Raw genomic sequence first — 20479 nt, 5'->3', positions numbered from 1 at the left:
TATATATATATATATGAAGTTACATTTACTGCTTTTATAATCTTCTATCCTCTTTTTTTGGCTGTATGAAAGAAGGCCCTAAAGCTTATACGATAGGCCCAATTTTAAAATATAAAAATTAAGTCTAAATCCAAGCTGTTAATTCCCAGCAGGAATCGTGAAAGTCCCACAAGAACACGTTCAACATGTGAGCCTTTGTAATTCTCATACCTACTTCCCAAGGGAACTCCTGAAAGTGGATTCTTATCATGGATTAAAACAGGCAAACTTACTTCAGGTGTTCGCCGAATGTAGTAGTTATTCTGTAGATGGCAGTTTTTAGTGATGCCCTAAATGCAAATCTTAATGTTTTATAAGAAGTGTCCACAAGGCTTCCTGAAATCCGGGGTGGTTTACTGGAAGCATGAGGAAGTTTGAAGTACTTGTCGACTGCCTAGATCAAGAAAGAAAGCAAATAGTTCAGAATATCAAGAAAGCCACTATTAGTCCAAAGGATTAAGGAGATTTTATTTCAAACAGATTGATAAGAGATACATCATACAGACACACTAGACAACACTTATTTTGGATCACAATCAGAACAGCTTGCGGAGGGGGGAAAGAACAGTCTGAGAAACAACGCAGTAGAGGCTCAGCCCCTACAGCAGTTAGCAGGGAAAAGTCCAGACCTGTCCTCTAAGAAGGAGCTATACTCCAATGGCCTTGAAAACGCAAAGCTGGGAAGTGAAACACAGATATCCGACTCTGCTTATGGTGTGTGACAGCTGAGAGTACTTTTATTATAAATTTCAGCAAAAAGAGAGACAAGACCAAAACTCTATACGTAAATAAAGTTATTTACTAAACTAGCTTATTTCCTTTTCATTTCTAGATGATAAAGCATCTGTGAGCAAGAATAGGTGGAGAGAACTGACTCTATTTATACCTGATAAAGAGATTTAAGTATCTCTTTTAAAGGTCCAAGGTAAACAATATAATTTTTCAATTATAGAACTACATTAAGAAAAGGAAAAACTGACTTATTTCACTTAGCATAATCTCATTTATGGAACATAAGAAATAGGAAGATCGGTAGAAGGAAGGGAAGAATGAAGGAGGCGGGAAACAGAAGGGGGAATGAACCAAGAGAGGCGGTGGACTCTGGGAAACAAACTGAGGGCTTCAGAGGGGAGGGGGGTGGGGGATTGGGATAGGCTGGTGATGGGTATTAAGGAGGGCACGTATTACATGGTGCACTGGGTGTTATATGCAAATAATAAATCATGGAACATTGCATCAAAAACTGGGGATGTACTGTATGGTGACTGATACAACAAAATAAAAATTATAAAAAAAAAAAGAAAAGGGAAAACTGAAGATACACAAGTATAAGTGGATTAATCTACTATAGCAAGATCATGTCTACAGTGACAAGAAATAATAGTATAAAAGCCTATTCTTTAGTTATGGATGTAACCACCAAAAGAACTAAAAACAGTTAAAATGATTTCTGCCATCAAGTTTTTAATTCAAGAACTCTTTTTTTTTTTTTTTAAAGATTTTATTTGTTTATTTGACAGAGATAGAGACAGCCAGCGAGAGAGGGAACACAAGCAGGGGGAGTGGGAGAGGAAGAAGCAGGCTCATAGCGGAGGAGCCCGATGTGGGGCTCGATCCCATAACGCCGGGATCACGCCCTGAGCCGAAGGCAGACGCTTAACCGCTGTGCCACCCAGGCGCCCCTCAAGAACTCTTTTATATCATCTGAGTGATCCTTTTTATTTTAGCACCCTATTTTTGTTTCAAGGATGCAATATCTTCTCCTTTTTCTGAGGATTTTCATGATTTTTGTTGTTTTGGTTTTTTGTCTTTATAGTTTCTTCTTTCCCTTTCCTTTGCTTCTTTGGTCTCTATCTTCTGCATTAGAGACTTTGCTCAGAAGTCTAGTGATCCCCGGCTCGTGACTGAGGGTGAGACCTCCTAAAACAGTTGACCGAAAGCTGAGTACACACAGACTACTGACAACAGGCTTCACAATAGGTGATCTGCATGGGTTTTTTTAGGGTGGGTGCCCAACTCAGTACCTTTTTCTTCTTGGATTTGTTAGAGTTCCCAGAGAAGAGTTTTCCAGTACCCTGTCTGGAAGGCGTGTGCTCAGGCGAGTCCACCCCTATGCTTTTCAAACAGAACCCACACCTGCGTCTGTTGTATCTACTCACAACTCTGCCAGCCCAGAGACCCCGGTGTCCTACCCTCTCTGAAGGATAAACCTCAACTGCTGGAGGGAGGAGCACAGCAGCAGAGACTCTAGGGATCTAACTGATTTTCAAACAGCTCTCACCCATCCTTATTTTTGTACCGGTCCCTTCACCCTTGGGTCCAGAGATACTTGGTGCCTGTCCCACTACTGACTTCAGATTTGCCTCTGGGATCTGCTAAGTTAGTTATCTCGACCATCTGCTCTCCAGCTTTGAAGACTCTGTTGCTGTTGTCTCCGCTCCTGTTTATGGATTTATGTCTTTTTAAAAGTCCTTTTACTGTAGTTGAGCAGAGTTTGGGGGAAGGAACAAGATTTAATGCGTGTGTTCAGTTTGCCATGACAAGTTCAAGTCCAATCGTTTATTCTTTCAACAGTAACTTATAAGAGTGTTTTCTAAGACTGGGACATATTTGAGATAATTTTAGGCAGTATGGGAGGTGCCAATCAGTGACAAACTTAAGCAACATTAGATAACACTGAATCGTAAGGGATAAAGTTATTTCCTTTTCAATTTTCTTGCAAACTTTCTGACTAACCCTCATCAGACAAGGAAAAACCATCATCATTTACCACGTGGGTCCAACAGACCCTTTACATAATTTAAAGTCATAAAAAAATCTTCAGAAGAATGATACCATCAAAATGCAGTATTTTAAAAACTTTTGGCAGCTCATAATCTTGTTGAAGAGAGATTAGCCATTTTCCTTGCACCGTAACTGGAAAACATTTTCATTCTTAGGTTTATAAAGAAAAACTCAAATGACCAATCCAGTGAGTTTTTTCATTTCAACATCATCTATTTCCTTCTGATTACCTTTGTATATGCCTTTGTCTACCTTCGGCACTTATCCACTTATGAACCATATAAAGTAAATGTGGGTATACAAGTATCATAGAAAATGAAAGAATACTGTCACATATACTTTCAACAAAATGGGATGATTCACAGGTTCTTATTATAAAATATTGTGAGACAAGTCTTTCCTCTTGAATGAGTTACTGGGTGAGAATATCACATATGTTTCCTTTTTCTCCTTAAAAATACATTGTTCAGTCATTAATTCTTGAGTTTGAGAAAATATACCTAGAATATTATCATCTGAAGATTCAGTCTGAAGTTCCTCTTATGTGATCACCATTAAGTCTAGAGCAGTGCTATCCAGTAAGGCAGCCACTGCCATACACGTAGCTACTAAGCACTTGAAATGTGGCAGCTCTCAACTGAGATATGCTATGAGTGAAAAATCCTTCTCAGACCTTGAAGACTTAGTGTTAAAAAATACGTAGACTATCTCATTTGTAACTGTGTATTGATTACATGACAAAATTATAATATTGTAGATTTACTGAGTTAAATAAATCATTAAAATTACCTCACCTGTATTTTTTTAATATAACTCCTAGAAAACGTAAGGTTAGTATTGCATTATACTTTGATTTGACAGAGCTGTCTAGAGTGCTGTCTATTTGCATTCATGTTCTGATTTATTTAAATAATTATTGAACATACTGGCAATTTTCTTCTCATTACCAGAGTGAACAAAAAATTTTAAAATTCTGAATCAGCAACCATATTCAATGAAAGCTTAAGAAAAAAAAAAAAAGACTATAAAAATGTGGATCCAGATTGCTTATAGGCCTTTTCTTGAAAGATGACTTGATACTACATAATTCTATCATTCTCCTGTTTTCTCATTGGTCTTTTTACCACAGTTGGGAATAACTGATGAGTAATGATGAAATAATTCCTAAGATGATCAGAGAGCAAACTGCTCCAAGATACTGGAAATGGAAAATCACTAAGATTCCAAAATACATCTTAGATTTTAAAAGGGTCCGAAGGGTAAATGCAAAATAATGCATTTTACTGAATTGTTTCTTCTCTTTGTTCTTCAAAAGACCTCTTAGAATAAAAATCATAAAATATCAGCTCCTACAAATAGTTAGAACAGCTCAAACAAGAAATGCAAAAAATAAGTAAGGAACAACAGACCCAAGGATGTAGAGTTAAATGAGGGAGGAAAAGTCTGAGTTTGGAGCTAATATGTCCACAACACATCTTTCATCCTCATTAATCTCCTTTTATGACAAAGGATAAACAGGTTTCAGGTTCAGGGACTTCAGCAAACAACAGTATCTACTAGCTAGAGCATTTAATTATTGTCTTTTCTCACTTTAATTGTCTTATCCTTAATGCTGAAATCCAAAAAAGCCCTGAAAACAAAAAGTTCTGGAACTCCGTTGGTGGCAAGAGCTGACCAGACCTCACCTGGCAGTAAAGCCTGACCCGAGCTGACACAGGCTATTCACAATCTTGATTTCACTTAATAGGAATACTCAGATATTTCACTGGAGAAAGTATTAATGAATCTGATTAAGTGGATTCTACCTCAGATTCCAATAGGAGTATTATGTAATATATGATATATATACAATGTTATATCCTTAAAATCGCAAAAGGTCTGAATTTGGAAACATATCCTAGGGTTTGAGATAAGGAACTGTATACCTATATTCTATTTGTAGCAACTCAAGCTAGTTTTCCTTTTACAAAAGTGATATAAAATTTCCTTTTAAGTAAATTTAAGTTAAAAATGAATGACTTAAAATACTAAGAAAATAATAGTTCAGGTGGCATATGACTAAAATTATGATAATAACATATGGTAATAAACAGTTACGCCAAAAACCATGGAAGTCGTACATGAATAACTTAAATCTAGGAAACACCAGTTTATAATATTTAATCGTGTGCCCCATGGTCAGAACTGAAGTACTTAATCAGCTGTGAGATTAACTGAGTATCTTTGAGCACTCGTTTTATGCACTACACATGGTTCCTGGCCTGAAGACTCAGATCACACAACTGGGATCTCAAATATCTCGTTAAGAATTGTCCCAAACAATGAAATGGGTAAGTGGTGAGTACAGTATATCACTGAACAATATATTCTTCAGGAAAAGTTAAAAATTCCAAGAAGGCTTACCTAAGCCCTTATAGAAGCCTAAAGAAGAGCTATCCTATGAAAATAGGCACTTTGGGCCCACTTGGATTTATATGCAGTAGTATATACACAAAAGCCAAATGAAGAGAAAACTCCAGTCGCTCTCCTGTGAGTATTTATCTCTCAGTGTCATTAACAAATGTCCACTGTGCAGAGCCTTCAAAGTCGCTGGTCTGAAGGATCCTACTTATAACCTAGTTAAAAGTTAAAACAAAGGTTTATTCCACTAAAGCCAGAATCCCAAACAAATGGTAAGGATAACAGCTTTGTTATGGAATTTGTTGATGGAAATCATGAGTACAGAGCAGTTTCTCAATCTCAGTACTACTGACATTTTGGACCGGGTGATTCTCTGTTGTGGCGGCTGCCCTGCACTTTACGGGCCGTTTAGCAGCATCTCCACGCAGCCAGTGCCAGGAGCCCTCCCCTCTCTCTGTGCCCATCACAATGTCTCCAGACATTGCCCAAAGTCTCCTGGGGAGCAAAACTGCCCCTGGCGAGAACCACAGCTACAAAATAATAAAAATATCAGATTATGCGGATAGCTAAATTTACTGATTGCGATTAATGTGTGCCAGAAACTGAGTTAACTGCTTTATGTGTGTTATCTCATTTAAATAAAAGAATTTGCTAACAAAGCCACCATGCTAACATCACAACCATTTCATTTAACGAGATGTTTTTATAATAATAGTACCTGCTATTTATTGCATACCTGTTTTATGGTCTCTGATCATCCTACATTTCTGTACATTGTGGTACTTACTACAATAGGAGTTAACTATTTATATTCATAAATTATCTGTTTTATATGCTGTAAGCTCCTAAGGGGCAGGAACCAGGTCTGTCTTTTTCTATTCTCTATCTTAGCACATGGTAACTGTTTGATAATTGCCAGGCAGTTGATAACTTGGCCAGACACCACTCCGGCTTTTTACAGATTTTATCTCTAAACTTCATAATCCTGCAAGGTACTATATTTTAAAGATGAAGATACTAATCTGAAAGACATTTAATATGTTACCCTTGGTCACTAAGAAAGTACTGGAGGCTGGACTTGAACTGGCCATCTGCCTGACACTGTGTCTCTTGGAATGCTTGCTTACAGTATTTTTTTTAATTTAAATTTAAATTTGTTAGTTAACATTCAGTGCAATATTGATTTCTAGGAGTAGAATTCAGTGGTTCATCACTTACATACAATACCCAGTGCTCAAACTTGCTTACAGTATTAATAGCAAAACTTTTTTTTAATCTTTAAAGACCTTTTCTCCTGTACACTAGAAGAATACTGTCATACAACATGGTAATAATAACAAAGTAATAAAAGCTTACACCTTCTGGGCACTTACTATGGGACAGGCACCTTGAGTGCTTTACAGAGAGGATCTCATTCAGAATTCACATCCCTACGAGGTAAGTACTGTTATCATTCCCTCCATTTTCCAGATACAGATGCTGATATTTTTGAGATTACTATATTAATTGGTTATATAACACACTCCCCCCCCATTTTATAATTTATGAATTGGAGATGTATCTTCTAATTAATGATATCCTAGATGCGATGAATATGATAAACGTATTTCCAAGGTTGCACGGCTAGATGGTAGGAGCCAGGATTTAGACACAGGTAAAACTGACTCAGCTGTCACATTTTGGTCCTTCTGACATACTGCCATTCTATCTTATGAAAGGAGGTTAAGAAATGCATACCCTTCTAAACCCTCACAGAGGCAAAGGACTTGGGGTCTGAAAGTCTAGTTTTCAAATCTGCCTCGACCCTTTACTGAGCATGATCCTGAATAAGTCATACCAATAGATACAGACACAATCCTGTACAATAGGCCTTATTCTAACCTTACAGAGCTGTTAAAAAATTAAAGAAAAATCATTTATTTTGGAGTACTACACAAACGTTGGGTAAAGCAGCACAGAAGTCTAGAAGAACAAAGAACAAACTGTGACTTATATAAAAGAATATTGGTCAAGGGTCTCTGAGCCTTCAAACCCACAGTTCTACACTGCTAATGCCCTGCAAACAGCTTGGGTTCAAGTCCCAGGTCTGCCACCTATGAGACTTGCGTGTGAGACCTGAGGTAAGTCACCACACTCCCAAGCCTCCCTCGTCTGTAAAATAGGCCTAAACTACCTGCATCCTACTTCCTTCACAAATATTTATGAGGATCAAAAAAAATAACGATACGAATGAAATTGTATGGCGTTTGTCTTTCTCTAACATTTCACTTAGGATTATACTCTCTAGGTCTATCCATGTTGTTGCAAATGACAAGATCTCATTCTTTTTATGGCTGAGTGATATTCCTGTGTGTGTGTGTGTGTGTGTGTGTGTGTGCGTGTGTACGCATGTTCCCCCATCTTCTTTATCCGTTCATCTGTGGACGGACACTTGCGTTGCTTCCATATTCTGGCTGTCGTAAATAATGCTACAATAAACATAGGGGTGCCTATATCTTTTCAAATTAGTGTTTTCATTTTCTTTGAGTGAAACCAAGTAGTGGAATTACTGGGTCATATGGTAATTCTATTTTTAATGTTTTGAGGAACCTCCATACAGTTTTCCAGAGCAGCTGTACCAGTTTTCATTACACCAACAGTGCACGAGGGTTCCTTTTTCTCCACATCCTCGCTAACACTTATTACTTCTTGTGTTTTTGATTTTAGCCATTCTGACAGGAGTAAGGTTAGATCTAAGAAACAAAACAAAAAAGGGGTGCCTGGGGGGCTCAGTTGGTTAAGCGTCAGCTCAGGTGCTGGGATCAAGTCCTGCATCGAGCTCCCTGCTCCGTGGGGAGTCTGTTTCTCTCTGTGCCTTTGCCCCTCCCCCTGCTCATGCTCTCTCTCATTTTCTAACAAATAAGTAAAATCTTAAAAAAAGAAACAAAAAACAAAATAAACAAAAAAAGAGACAAACAAAAAAACCAGACTCTTACCTATGGAGAACAAACTGGTGGTTGCCAGAGGGGAGGTTGGTGGGGAAATAGGTGAAACAGACGAAGGGAATTAAGAGTACACGAACTGCATAAGCACTGAGCAATGTATAGAACTTTTGGATCATTATATCGTAAACCTTACACTAATAACAGAGTATGTTAATTATACTTGAATTTAAAAAGTTTCATAAAATTAAAAAAATTAAAAACCCCAGAATTTGGTATTTAGAGAATTTAAAAGTAAGTCTTCCTAATTGAAAAAAATAAAACACGAGAAGAAATCGCTCCGTAGACTACAAAGTACTGTCCTGTTATTATTTATTGTAAACTACACTGCCAACATGATGAAAAACAAACTATGCTGTATATGCCCAAATCCTGGGATACCCACTGTGTGGTTAGGCACGGAGACTATTAGGCGATGGGTTTCCTCTTTAGAGAAAGGCAGCTGGGATAAGAGTACAAATAATAAAACCATTCACATGCACACACATCTTAAAAAACATACATGCGAAAGTGAGCACAGAAAGAATTCGAAGGGGAAAAAACAAAAGTCACTGGTTTTGATGCGTGACTTTCTAAGAGGTAAAATAAATTGAGAGTTGAAGAAAGGAATGGCAAAGCATGTTTTCTTTTCAATCTTACACTGCTTCCCAAGACCCAAAGATGCACCAACTGTCCTGCTTTAAACCGACTTCAACACCATTCCTCTGGAAAACCTACTGCGCAGCCCCATTCCCACCTCGAGATGCTTCTGGCACCCAGCGTTACTATCTCTCATCTGACTTGAAGCTACAGTGATGAGGCACCCAACATGAGGTCAGGAAAGGCAGCCTATTCAAAGGCAAGAAACAGGTTTTATTTTTCTGTCTTTACATCTAGGACTAAAAAGACCTGCTACTTTAAAAACTGTGCACCCAGTCTGGGAGCAGGGGTCCACCAGCCTCAGCTCTATGTTCTTGAGCCTCTGGCCAATAGGTAACATTTATCTGCATGGATAATTTAACTACAGGTCACTTTTAGTAGCTACAAATTGTGTAAGGATCCAAATTTACATCACTGAACAGAATCCTACTAACCCAAATAATCTGATTAATACCAGAGGTTTAGTAACTTCCATTTTCTGTTTCTATAAAATTATTATTTCCAAAGTAATTAGAAGTTTCTCTTCCTGATCTCTCTTAGACTGTAATTTCCCAAGGGTGAGAACAGCACCATATTTAACTTCTAACATATGCTCTGTCACTCAATAAATGTGATCTATAAGAAACAAACAAAAAACCTGGGAGGGAGGGAAAGACACCACCTCTCCCAAACTCAAATACTGCCTACCTCTTGCAGCGTCAACAAGGTATTAAGAATAGCGGGTAGTGTAGTCTGGACAACTCCAAATCTATCTTCGGTAAATGATGCTGCCACTAAATGAGACAGACCTCAAAAGGAAAAGAAAAAAAAATTAAAAGGAAATCCAAATTAGGCAAATCTACTTGCAATACACCTACTGAGAAATGATTAATAGCCTGAATATATAAAGAACTTAAAATAGAGGAAGGGGGTAGTACAATAGAAAAATGGGCGAAAGACCGGAATAGGCACTGAAACTCAACTACGTGGGGTCATGAATAAGATGACAGTCTGCATGCTAGCAGGAAAGAAAGTTTTTAAATAATATTGTGTTTGGTAGTGATGAGTCGTAGGAAGAAAAACAGCAGAATAAGGGAACAGAGTGACAGCTGTGAGGACACTTTTCATAGGGGGTCAGGAAAGGGCTCTCTGAGGAAGTATCATTTTAAACACTGAGAAGGCAGGATCTAGGAGATGAAAAAAAAAAACCCAGTTCTTTAACAACTAAGTTTTCATATTCGAGCTAAGTTAAACACATTAAAATGTTAAAAATGTTCTGTCACTATAAGTTGACAGAGGAAAACAATCTATTAGTTGCAGTTTTTTGAAGTAGAAAAAGACAGGCAAGAATCCCAGGCTCAGTTTCTCCACTTATATACAAGGATTAATTTCTGCCCAAATTAAAGTATACTTAAATATCTAAGAAAAATGATCTATACAAACAAAGATATAAAAATGTATCTACAAATTCAAAGATTGAGGTCAAAGTCCAGAACTGACCTTTCATGGATACACTTCCGTTTTTTTGTTTTTTTGTTTTTTTTTGGAGATACTTCAATATTGAACTGATAATTAAAATTAGAGTTGTAGTTCACTGCAATTGCTTACCTTCTAATGCCCAAATATGCATTTGGGCATCTGAAAAAACAGCCTGAATAGAGGCCTCTGGGTGCTACAAATACAACAGAAATATTTAAGTGAGTTCCTCTGGGCATTAACTCTGTTATTTCATCTAATCAACTAGGTAGCCTATAACAATAAAAAATTCACAGCTGCCTGTCAAGAATTAAAATCTGAAATTCTTGTACAATATGTTTTAACTGCAATAAAGCATTCTGCCACCAACTTATTGTGTGATCCTTGCCCAATCTCTAAATCTCTATGTGTCTCAGTGTCTCATTTAATGTAAGAGTTACACACTCTCAACCCACCTCATATTAGTATAGACATCCTCTAAGAGAATGGTTACAGTGCTTTTTTTTTTAAACCTCAGTACTGCCTAAATACATATTACCTCTCTTCAATTGTCTACCTTTAGCCCCACTCCAAAGAAACACCACCCAACCTTCTTTGATACGGCAAGGTCGAAGAGTAGGGAGCAGGCCCATTCAAACAAATGCTGACTTGCTGATGCACCCAACGAAGCCTATTAAGTACACCCGCACGTTACATTTCTCAACACCAAACAGCAGTGTCTACAACTCCTTATCATAAAATAGATCCACTTGCAAAACTAGCATCAAAGGCAGCCGTTCACTTCCACGGAAAAAGCAGATCTTGTTCAGCATCTGCTCTGCCACTTACTGGCTATGTGCCCTCAGGCTAGTTACTTGACCCCTCTGAGCCTCAGGTTTCCTTATCTGTAAAATGAGGACAGAGAGACATCTCACAGGAATGCTGTTAGAATCAAATGAGGGAACTTAAGAGGAAAGAACACAGTGTACAGAAGACACAAGGGTGAGCTCTCTTCTCATCCTCTGAAGTAAAACTTCAGACAACCCCTCCTCCTCTTCGTGGAAGACAAGACACCTTTCCTCAAGGGGCTGACAGTTGTCCCAAAGCTCTAGTGGAGAGCCTGGGGTAGATTCTTTTTGGTAAAGGTCATTACTAAGTGGGTGGATCTTCCCTGCCACCAAAGTGAAAAAATAGTTTCAAGCCCTTGAAATGATTCTTTGTTCTGTGTACCTATGTCCTATCAGAGTTACTCTTACTCAGATCTCTCTCCCCACAGAATAAAAACGAATGATGCATGCCAGTGCAAGCTTTTCGCTTGGAGTACAATGTAGTGTAATATCTTCAGAACGAAAGAAGTTAGATTAAAATAACTAAAACAAAACAAAAATTCTTTCCCCTACATATGGGCAAAGACTTGCTCATCAAAGGATTAACATACAACAGCTGTAGTGGGTGAAAAGGGAAGGATTCTTTCGCTTCTGCAATTCGGAGTTACTCTCCTATGGCAGCTGGAGCAGCTGACACACAAGTTGGAAAGTCATTTAGTTTGTGGCCTGAATTATAATTTTTTATCCCACACAAGCTTAACATCTGCAACCTAATCCAGCCATCTTTCTTCTGAACACCAGACTGGCCACAAAGATTGCAGCAAGACAATGAGCCATGAAGGACCGCCATGGATTTGACCATTTTGCAGGAAGGAGTTTCCTATCAGCACAAAGCTGCCTGCAGCCAGGAGACCCAGGAGGCCAAGTAGAGTCAAGCCCTAGGAAGTCAATGAGATGAGCTGGGTGTCTAGGGTTTAGTGAAGCACTCTACAAAGCTGTCTGGCTTCTTAGGACCAAGCTAAATATTTAGAAGGCAAATCCAATCTGGTACTTCGTTTCTTATTTCATTTCCTCTTTCCCCATTCCCAATGCTCTAACTATATATTCTTACCTTACTGAAAAAATACATTATCAGCACCCGTTTTGATAAGAAATTCTTAACCTGAGTTGGAGAAATGGAAGAATGAACACATTTAGAGTTTTCAATTCTATTCAAATATAATGTTAACACATTCCGAGCTTCTTTCTGACACTAAATTAAATGAAATACTTCACATCTTACAGGGAAAGAACAATATTTGCAGTAAACCAAAAAGTAAATACCTTTGTACTATAAATTGGATAACCAAGATGGGCCATCTAACCCTAAACTGCATTCCCATGTATACATGTCTAACCCCCAAATTAGAGCCCTATAATAAAAGGAATTCAAAGTGGTTCTGGTGATATTTTCTTACTCAATTCTCTACAACAAAACAAACAAAAAACAGAACAAACAAACAAAAAAATCTTAAGACATGAAATGGTTCTCTACTAGTTGACATTTACATGGGAAACAATTTTCTTGGTATTAAGCTGAAAGCTACATACCCCAACTGACTTGAAAGTGAATTCATGATATGGCGGTACTTACGGCATGTAGGGCAAATGGGATCTCAAAGTTTGTGAAATGCCTACAGTCCCTCTCTATTCATCAATCATTCCATCAGCAAAGATGTTGTCATTCCTCCCATCTTAAAAAATAAAACCCGTCCTTGACCCCTCAACTCCCTCCAGCTGTTAATTACCCCATTTCTCTGCACCCCTTATAGCAAAACTCCTTGAAAGATCCAGATTTCCTTGTGGCCTCTGATTCCTCCCCCAATCTCTCCTGGCCCCATCCAATCGGCATTCATCCCATCTGCTCCACCCAGAAGCTCGTCAAGGACTCAATGGCCTCCACATCCCTAGCACAACAGTTCATCCTAGTGTGGCTCTCAGACTACCTATCAGCAGCATGTGGCATCACTCACTTCTCTTCTCGGTTCTCTTCTCACCCAGTTACTTGGTCCCCTCTGCCATTCCTCATCTCCCAGACCTGTAGTCACTGGAGGGTCCCATTCTTGCATCTCTCTTCTTCTGTATCCAACCCCAAAGAGTTTTCATGGAGTCTCACGGCTTTAAATACGGTCTGTATTCTGATGACTTACAAATTTCCATTTCTTGCCCAGAACCTTTTCCTACGCTCTGGATCTATGCCTCAGTTCTTACTCGGTATTTTCAATTGATTGTCTAATAAGTATCTTCAAAATGGACATAAACCAAATTCATGATTTCCCTACCTCACCTCTATCAAATCTTGTCTTCCAGAATCATCAGCTAATTGCAACTATATTATTTCAGAAGATCCTCAGGCCAAAAACTTGAAAGTCAACTTTGACTCTTTTACACCACAACCAGACCATAAGCAAATCCTATTACACCTGCTTTCAAAATACATCCAGACCTTGAGCACATCTTACAGTCTCCACCACAACCACTCTGGTCACAGATACCATTGTCTCCCACTAGATTACCTCAACAGCTTCACAACTGTCTCTCTGCTTCTACTCCTGCCCTCTGAGAATCTTATCTCAACACGACAGCTAAAGCAGCACTTTCAAAATGTAAGGTTACATCACGTCATTCTCATGGACAAAACCATCCTGTGGCTTTCCGTCTCACTCAGAGGCAATGTCAGTCTTCACAACAGCTAATGCGCCTGATGAGCTCTGGTGCCTGCTACCTCTCTGACTTCCCCGCCACCTGCTGGTGTCCATGCTACCCTCGCCCAAAACAAGCATGCTCCTACCCGAAGACCTTTGCATTTTGCTGTTCCCTGTCTTCCCTTCAGGACTCTCATCAAGTGTCGCCTTACCAATGAGACCTCTCTTAACTGCTCTGTTTTTCTACAGAGAACTTCAGATATCAAATTTCTTCCTTTTTAAAACACATGTTGTTCATATTCTGAATATAACATTGCGATGCATTTTATAATCAACAGCATGTCATGGTTTAACTGGCAACTTTTTTTCTTAATGGTACACAAAACAGTCTTAATAGAATTTTTTTATATTGAAAGACATAAAGTTTAATACAATTGCTTATTCATCTATTTCCCTTCACTGGAATGTAGACAAACGGTCAGGGGCTTTTGTTTGCTGTTTTCCCAGTGCCTAAAACCACATTCTGCATATATAAAGAACTCCGTAAATATTTCTTAAATGAAGGAATTCACAGATCAAAGGTGTCGCATTAGGTGAAGTCATATGAAATTGCAATTTACATAGCTTAAAACTAGTCAAATAGTAGCCATTTCATATGAGTCAACTTAATACATGAAGCATCAATAAAAAAAGTCTTATTTATCCCTGATGGCTTCCGCATGTGACATCCCTGATACTCTCAATGATACATGCAAATATAAATCCTATAACCGTTATCATCCTACCTGTTCACGTTTATTCTGAATCCATGAGTAAATCATACTGGGCTGTCTCGCTGTCTTACTCTCAGCACTAACAGAGGTAGATGGAGAAGGATTAGAAAATTCAGTCATTTGCTGATCTAAATGAAAAAACAAAAACAAAACAAAACAAAAAACCAAGAAGGTGAAAACTTAGGATATCTGAGTCTCTGTAACTATGACATTTCAAATTTTAGAAAGCAGTCCCCTTACCTGGAGCAGAAGTCCACAATCTTGGCCCTCTTCTTATCAGCTGAGAACTTTGAGGGGACCCATAGCAGGTATTTACATCAAAAATTCCAGCCATCCGATTCACAACACTAGAGCCAAATGGGCTTCCGAGAGGACTTGCAACATCAGGTGTAGATAATTTGGAGGAAAACAGTGACGTCTTAACTAGCGGTGGCACTGAGGGCCGAGCCATGTGGCTAGATTTCGGGGTCTGAGAAGTAGTTTCTTCTGTAAGAGAACAGATCCAGTGCTGATGGGGCAACCTGAACAAACTGTGCACATTTCAGCTTTTGGTTTCATGCATTTACCCAACGCTCGGGAGCTCGTTTCCTTTGGGTTTACATTCTCAACACCCAGCTTCTACTACTGCAGCTCAGTGACCGCTCGTGGAGCGTTCCACATCCTCTCCCGTCAGACTGGTGCAGCCTCTCTTGTTTTCTCCCCGCCCCCAGAGAGTATCTTCACCTTCAAGGTCAGTTTCTCTCAATCTAAGCTGTATTGTACGAACCTATCAATTTATATTTTACTTTCAAATGGCAACAACTTCAATTACTGCACTGGAGTATGTCCAGGGTTATGGCAAGTTCCTACTGCAGCTGTTACTTGACTAAAACAAACCTGTACCGTGAAAATGTACCGATAAAGAGTGTACATTTATCCATTTTCCACAAAATTTTTTCAAGTTAACAAAAGTCACACCAGGATCATCTACAAATGTGATCTGTAAACACCTTCTTTGACAACTATCTTATAATCATCAATTTATAGATTCTGTTGTATAAAAACAAAGGAATATTCTTCCAGCCACATTAGTACAAGGCACAAAGACAAATAAATTGCATGAGGATTCTATCTTCGTAATAAAACTGCCATAAAACATCAAACATTTAAAGTGCCTAACTTTGGAAATATTTGAAGAATCAATTTAAAAATTAGGACTGAGGTTTTTTAAGTTTTGCTAAATTAGAAACAAATTTTGAGCAATGGGATGTGAAAGCAACTTAAAGTAATGAATAATTCCTGTTTGGTCAGACCCATCTCCCCTCCACTGCCAACCCAGGGTTACAATGATCTAACACGCTAATGTGACATAATTGGCCTATTTAAAATCCTCTAATGGTGCCCTCTGCCTACAAGATGCAAACTCCTATCTCTACATACAAGGCCTCCTTCCATTATCAACCACCATCCTACCCATTCGGACTCGTTTGTGACAGACTTCCTTTTAGCAGTTACATTGTTTTGTCATTATTTGTGTGCCTCCCACCAGAAGTCAGTTCCACGGGTGTCTTTTCATCTTTGATTCTCTGGCTCCTAGCACACTGCTTGGTATATAGTGAGCATTCAATAAATATTTGTTGAATAAAATAAATGCTAATCCGAACGTTGAGAACAACTGAAACACTCTAGAATCTTTTACAATCTGACATTCATGGCCTTACCTAACTCATTTTTCATTTGTAATCTCTTTGTTTTTGGTCCATGGCCCCTCCGGAGTAATGATGCCTGCTGTGACCCATGTAGGGATTTTTTTAAAATATCAAAGTTAATTGCCAACATTTAAAAAGTGGAAAATTTCACCCACAATATCTGTAGCTTTCAGGCTTCATTTAACCAGGGGTTGGGGAGGGTGGTGCGGCACAGAACACCAGGTCCAAATTCCCACAGGAGAACGATGGACTGAAGCTAACTCACAGCTTCCCCGCCAAGGGAAGCCAGCGCTCTCCGGTCTACCACAGTCACCGCCCGGCCAGTGTTGCTTGTTTCATTCAAGGCCTACCTTCAAAAGGCATGTTGTGCATGTTAAGACCTTTCATCAGTATTACATTCCTGGGCCTCTTTTACTTAATGAATTTGGACAAATGGCCTCAGTTCCTCCACTGTACTTCTTCCTCTCAGGTTCCATCTCTCAAATATTCTTTTAAGCTATCTTAAAACAATGAACATGATGCCCCCACGGCGAAATCACTCGGCCACTGCAGGTGCTCTCCTCTGGGACAGTCCAGCAACTGTCTCTGGGATACTGCAATGAGAACAGCACCCAGTATGATCTGTAAAGCTTCACCTGGCTCTGCACTTGAGGAAGCTGAAGCCTTCTACTGGATGAGCCAATCTGTTAGCCTCTCTAACACCACCGGCACAGCGGACTTAATTTCTTCAATCTATAATGATACCCAGGCCTTTTTCTCGGTTCAGTACAATATCCCATGTACTAGATCAATTTTCCCTAAAAATACATCCCTCACACTCACGTATAAATATCCTTAGATTAACTACTGTCGTCTTTCTTAGGAAACAAAACATACATACTTTGCCCTCTCGCAGTAATATAGGAATTACCTGGAGAATTCAATTTCTTGGGTTCCATGGAGTATGAGGACACCATTCTCCCATTCGTAGCAGCAGCTTCTTGGTAGAGAACCAGTTTCTGAGTCATATCATTTAAAAGATTCAAACACTCCCTTGAAATGGCTGTCCAGTTGTGGGGATGTCCACCTAGGAGGTCCAAATACCAGCTTTTACAATGTACATAATCTTACAGTCACCTTCTCAAAGTGAGGAGAAAACTCACTAAGAAATGCTACATGACAGGGGCACCTGGGTGCCTCAGCCGGTTAGGCATCTACCTTCGGCTTGGGTCATGATCTTGGGGTCCTGGGATGGAGCCCTGCGTCGGGCTCTCTGCTCAGCGGGGAGTCTGCTTCTCTGAGCTCTGCCTCCCCCCCAAATCCCACCACTCATGCGCGTGTACTCTCTCTGTCATAAATAAATAAAATCTTAAAAAAAAAAAAAGAAATGCTACATGACACTTTGCATCAAGGCCCACTTTCCTTGGCTAAGCCACCATTTATATTCCTGTCATCTAATACACTGCAGGAGTTCAATAAATACTTGGACAAAATAATTTTCCAAAAGTCTACAAGCGAAAGCTTGCTATTTTAGCATAAAACAGAACAAAACAAAATAAAAAACCTCTTACATTGGCTGCTAAAATAAAGCCAAACACCAGAGCAGGAGTTGAGTGAAAAAGAGCAGGGCTACTTCCTTAGAACTGCTGAACAGACGAAAGACTAAGACAACGAATACAAGCATGTCTAATGAGATGCAACCCATGACCCCCAGTGACCTATAAACTGCTGGGTCTGGCCCACTATGCTTCCTTACGTTTTCATTTATAATAGTTCCTATTTGTTATTTTACCTGTAGGAATAACAAAGTATTTGATAACGATCATACTTCATAGGTAGAGAATTTACATTCTTTATTAACTTAAACTACTGTGATCCACAATCTTGTAAAAATACCCTTACTTATCATTATCTTTTCATTTTCTAAGACCTTTATCGCCTACAGCTGCCATGTAAAAATCAACCAACCAATCAATCTTTCTACGTTGAGAATAGCGAAGTCCACTGAAAACTGGTTTCCCCAGCCTGGGTGCCAAATAATCCTTCTCTCTTCACTTAGATTCCTCCCTAAACACTGCCCCCATTTACAGCTCAAGAGGAATACAACTTAACCTGCAAGCAAACAAAATATTCCATCAGCAGGTCCGAGAATGTTTTGTACTGCTATTAACTCAGGACCGCTAAGGAACTATGTGATGGTTGAGTTAAATTTTAATAATGTGCCCTAGAATGTAAGTTCTCTGGCAGAGAACATGTCACCCTGATACAGTTTACTGGAGTATCTGGTGAAAATACTTAACGCATAGAGAATTCCTTGGTGAACCTAAGTCTGATAGAAAAGACTTGCTAGTTAATTTTCCACAGCATCAGCTCTGGATTTTCATGCTACTAAAAGGAGAGTGTGGTTCCAATCATTTATACTTTTATGTAACTGAATTTCATTTCCATGTAACATTTAACTATAGAAGGTTTCTTTTATAATGTGGGAAATTGGCAAGTATAGCAAAATAATGAAAAGCCGATTACAGAGATGACAAGCTACCTAGGTTCCCTGTTCTCCACTGCTGCCTGGGCTGAGATGCTTTCCGTCCAGGAACAAGGCAGAGCACTGGCATAGTTGTAACAACGAGTTTGTAACAAGTAACAATGGAGAAGTGTTTCAGAGTTGCCAAGACCATCCTTGGGTCACCATCAAATCTAGTACTCTTTTACTTTTTTTTAAAGGGAGGCAAAGTAGCATGGCAGGAGGGAACTCTGTACTTGGGAGTCAAAGGACAGAATTTCTTTCATCTCTGACATTAACTTTATGTAAGCCACTTAATCTCTCTGAGACTTAGATCCCCCATCTAGGGATTAGACCACCTGATTTTCAAGACCCTCTGTAGCATTAAAACTTTGAGGTTTCTTAAACTGTACTCTTCTGCTCTAAAACTGTCAACCTACCTCATAATTTCTTCAGGTTAAGGGAATGAGGACGCTGAAGAAGATAATATATAAGGGTTTAAAAATACTTTTCTGGAAATATAACTTCTAACCACAGCAATGGAAACACTTAACTTGCATAAGATTTAAATCAATACTTCATTTAATGGACTCACAGCTGTGTGATATTGTATTAAACACATCTCTCTCCCCAAAAATTTTAATTGGAACATTTTCTGCACACACATGCCTGTATCTGTTACTTTTAACAATACCTGGTTGGCTAAGGCTAAAAACTTCTTGTCTTCGTGAAGGAGAATACTGAGAAAGCAACATCAGGTCCTGCAAGGCCAAATACTAAAAGGGGAAAAAAAAGTACACATTATTTAATTTTCTTAACTTCTATATAAAATCTTATTTATGAATTGGGCCCAGCATTATATATATAAGGGGAAATTAGTGGAAATTTTTCATGAAGGAAATACTTTCTAGACTCCCAGAACTTCCTTGCCTCTACCCTCTCTAGGCTGCCCCACCTACTAGAGGCTCCCGCTGTAGATCTCTCTGTGTCTTTCCCCACTTCTATGGTGGGAAACTGAAAACATCCCTTCCCCCTGGAACTTCCCAGGCGTCCCCCACACAAACATATACTCACACAGCTCTCAACTGTAGCACTTAACATAATTTATTGTAATTGCCTGTTTACTTGTTTCATCTGCTTCCACCCACTAAACTGTGAGGCAGGGACAGCATCTTAGTTGCTACCACATCCAAAGGCAGTGCCTGGCACACAGCAGACACACAACATATGTGGTACTTTTTTACTGAAAATCTTCGTTTTGTTTCCTGGCAAACCCCTTCCCTCATCATTCAAGACACCATCACTTCTGTGAAGCTTTCTTGTTTGGGTTCCAAGCAGAATAAGTGGTTCCCACTGCACTTACCATAGTAAATTTTCACTATTTTGTGGATCTGCCTTTTCCACGAGGCTGTGCTACATCTAACTCATTATTATGCCTTAAGCAACTAGCGGTGACTGACACCTACCGAGTGAATACAGATTTGTTAAATAACCCGACGAGTACCTGACATTTTTGTTTGCCTAATAAATTAGTCATAACTGATGTTTAAAGGTAATCAGAACCTCAGTGGTTCATCTTCTTATTGGTTTACAACTTTCCTAGAGTACATTCCAAACTCTCGGTTCCATTTTCTTCAAATTCTTTTTTAAACACTATGATCCCTTAACAGAATCACACAGACTGCAGATGTACTTTAGATTTTCAAAATGCCATTTAAATCAAAACAAGTTATTCTCACTTAGTTTAA

At 39.0% G+C, this 20479-nt stretch overlaps 1 protein-coding gene across 1 annotated transcript in view; it reads right to left on the bottom strand.

The window, feature by feature from the left end:
• NDC1 (NDC1 transmembrane nucleoporin) overlaps positions 1-20479 on the bottom strand; it is a 41998-nt gene that overhangs the window by 2749 nt on the left and 18770 nt on the right. The window contains exons 10-17 of the mRNA XM_040627280.1: positions 19426-19507; positions 17160-17315; positions 14802-15047; positions 14574-14689; positions 12216-12266; positions 10431-10494; positions 9531-9631; positions 273-433 (exon numbers count right to left, since the gene is read on the bottom strand). Coding sequence (XP_040483214.1) covers positions 273-433; positions 9531-9631; positions 10431-10494; positions 12216-12266; positions 14574-14689; positions 14802-15047; positions 17160-17315; positions 19426-19507 — 977 coding nt within the window. The remainder of the gene's footprint in view (positions 1-272; positions 434-9530; positions 9632-10430; positions 10495-12215; positions 12267-14573; positions 14690-14801; positions 15048-17159; positions 17316-19425; positions 19508-20479) is intronic.

Source organism: Ursus maritimus, unplaced genomic scaffold (genome assembly GCF_017311325.1).
Source record: "Ursus maritimus isolate PB19 unplaced genomic scaffold, ASM1731132v1 scaffold_12, whole genome shotgun sequence".
Lineage (NCBI taxonomy): Eukaryota > Metazoa > Chordata > Mammalia > Carnivora > Ursidae > Ursus > Ursus maritimus.
The sequence above is the reverse complement of the archived record's forward strand: the minus strand, read 5'-3'. Positions and strand labels throughout refer to the sequence as shown.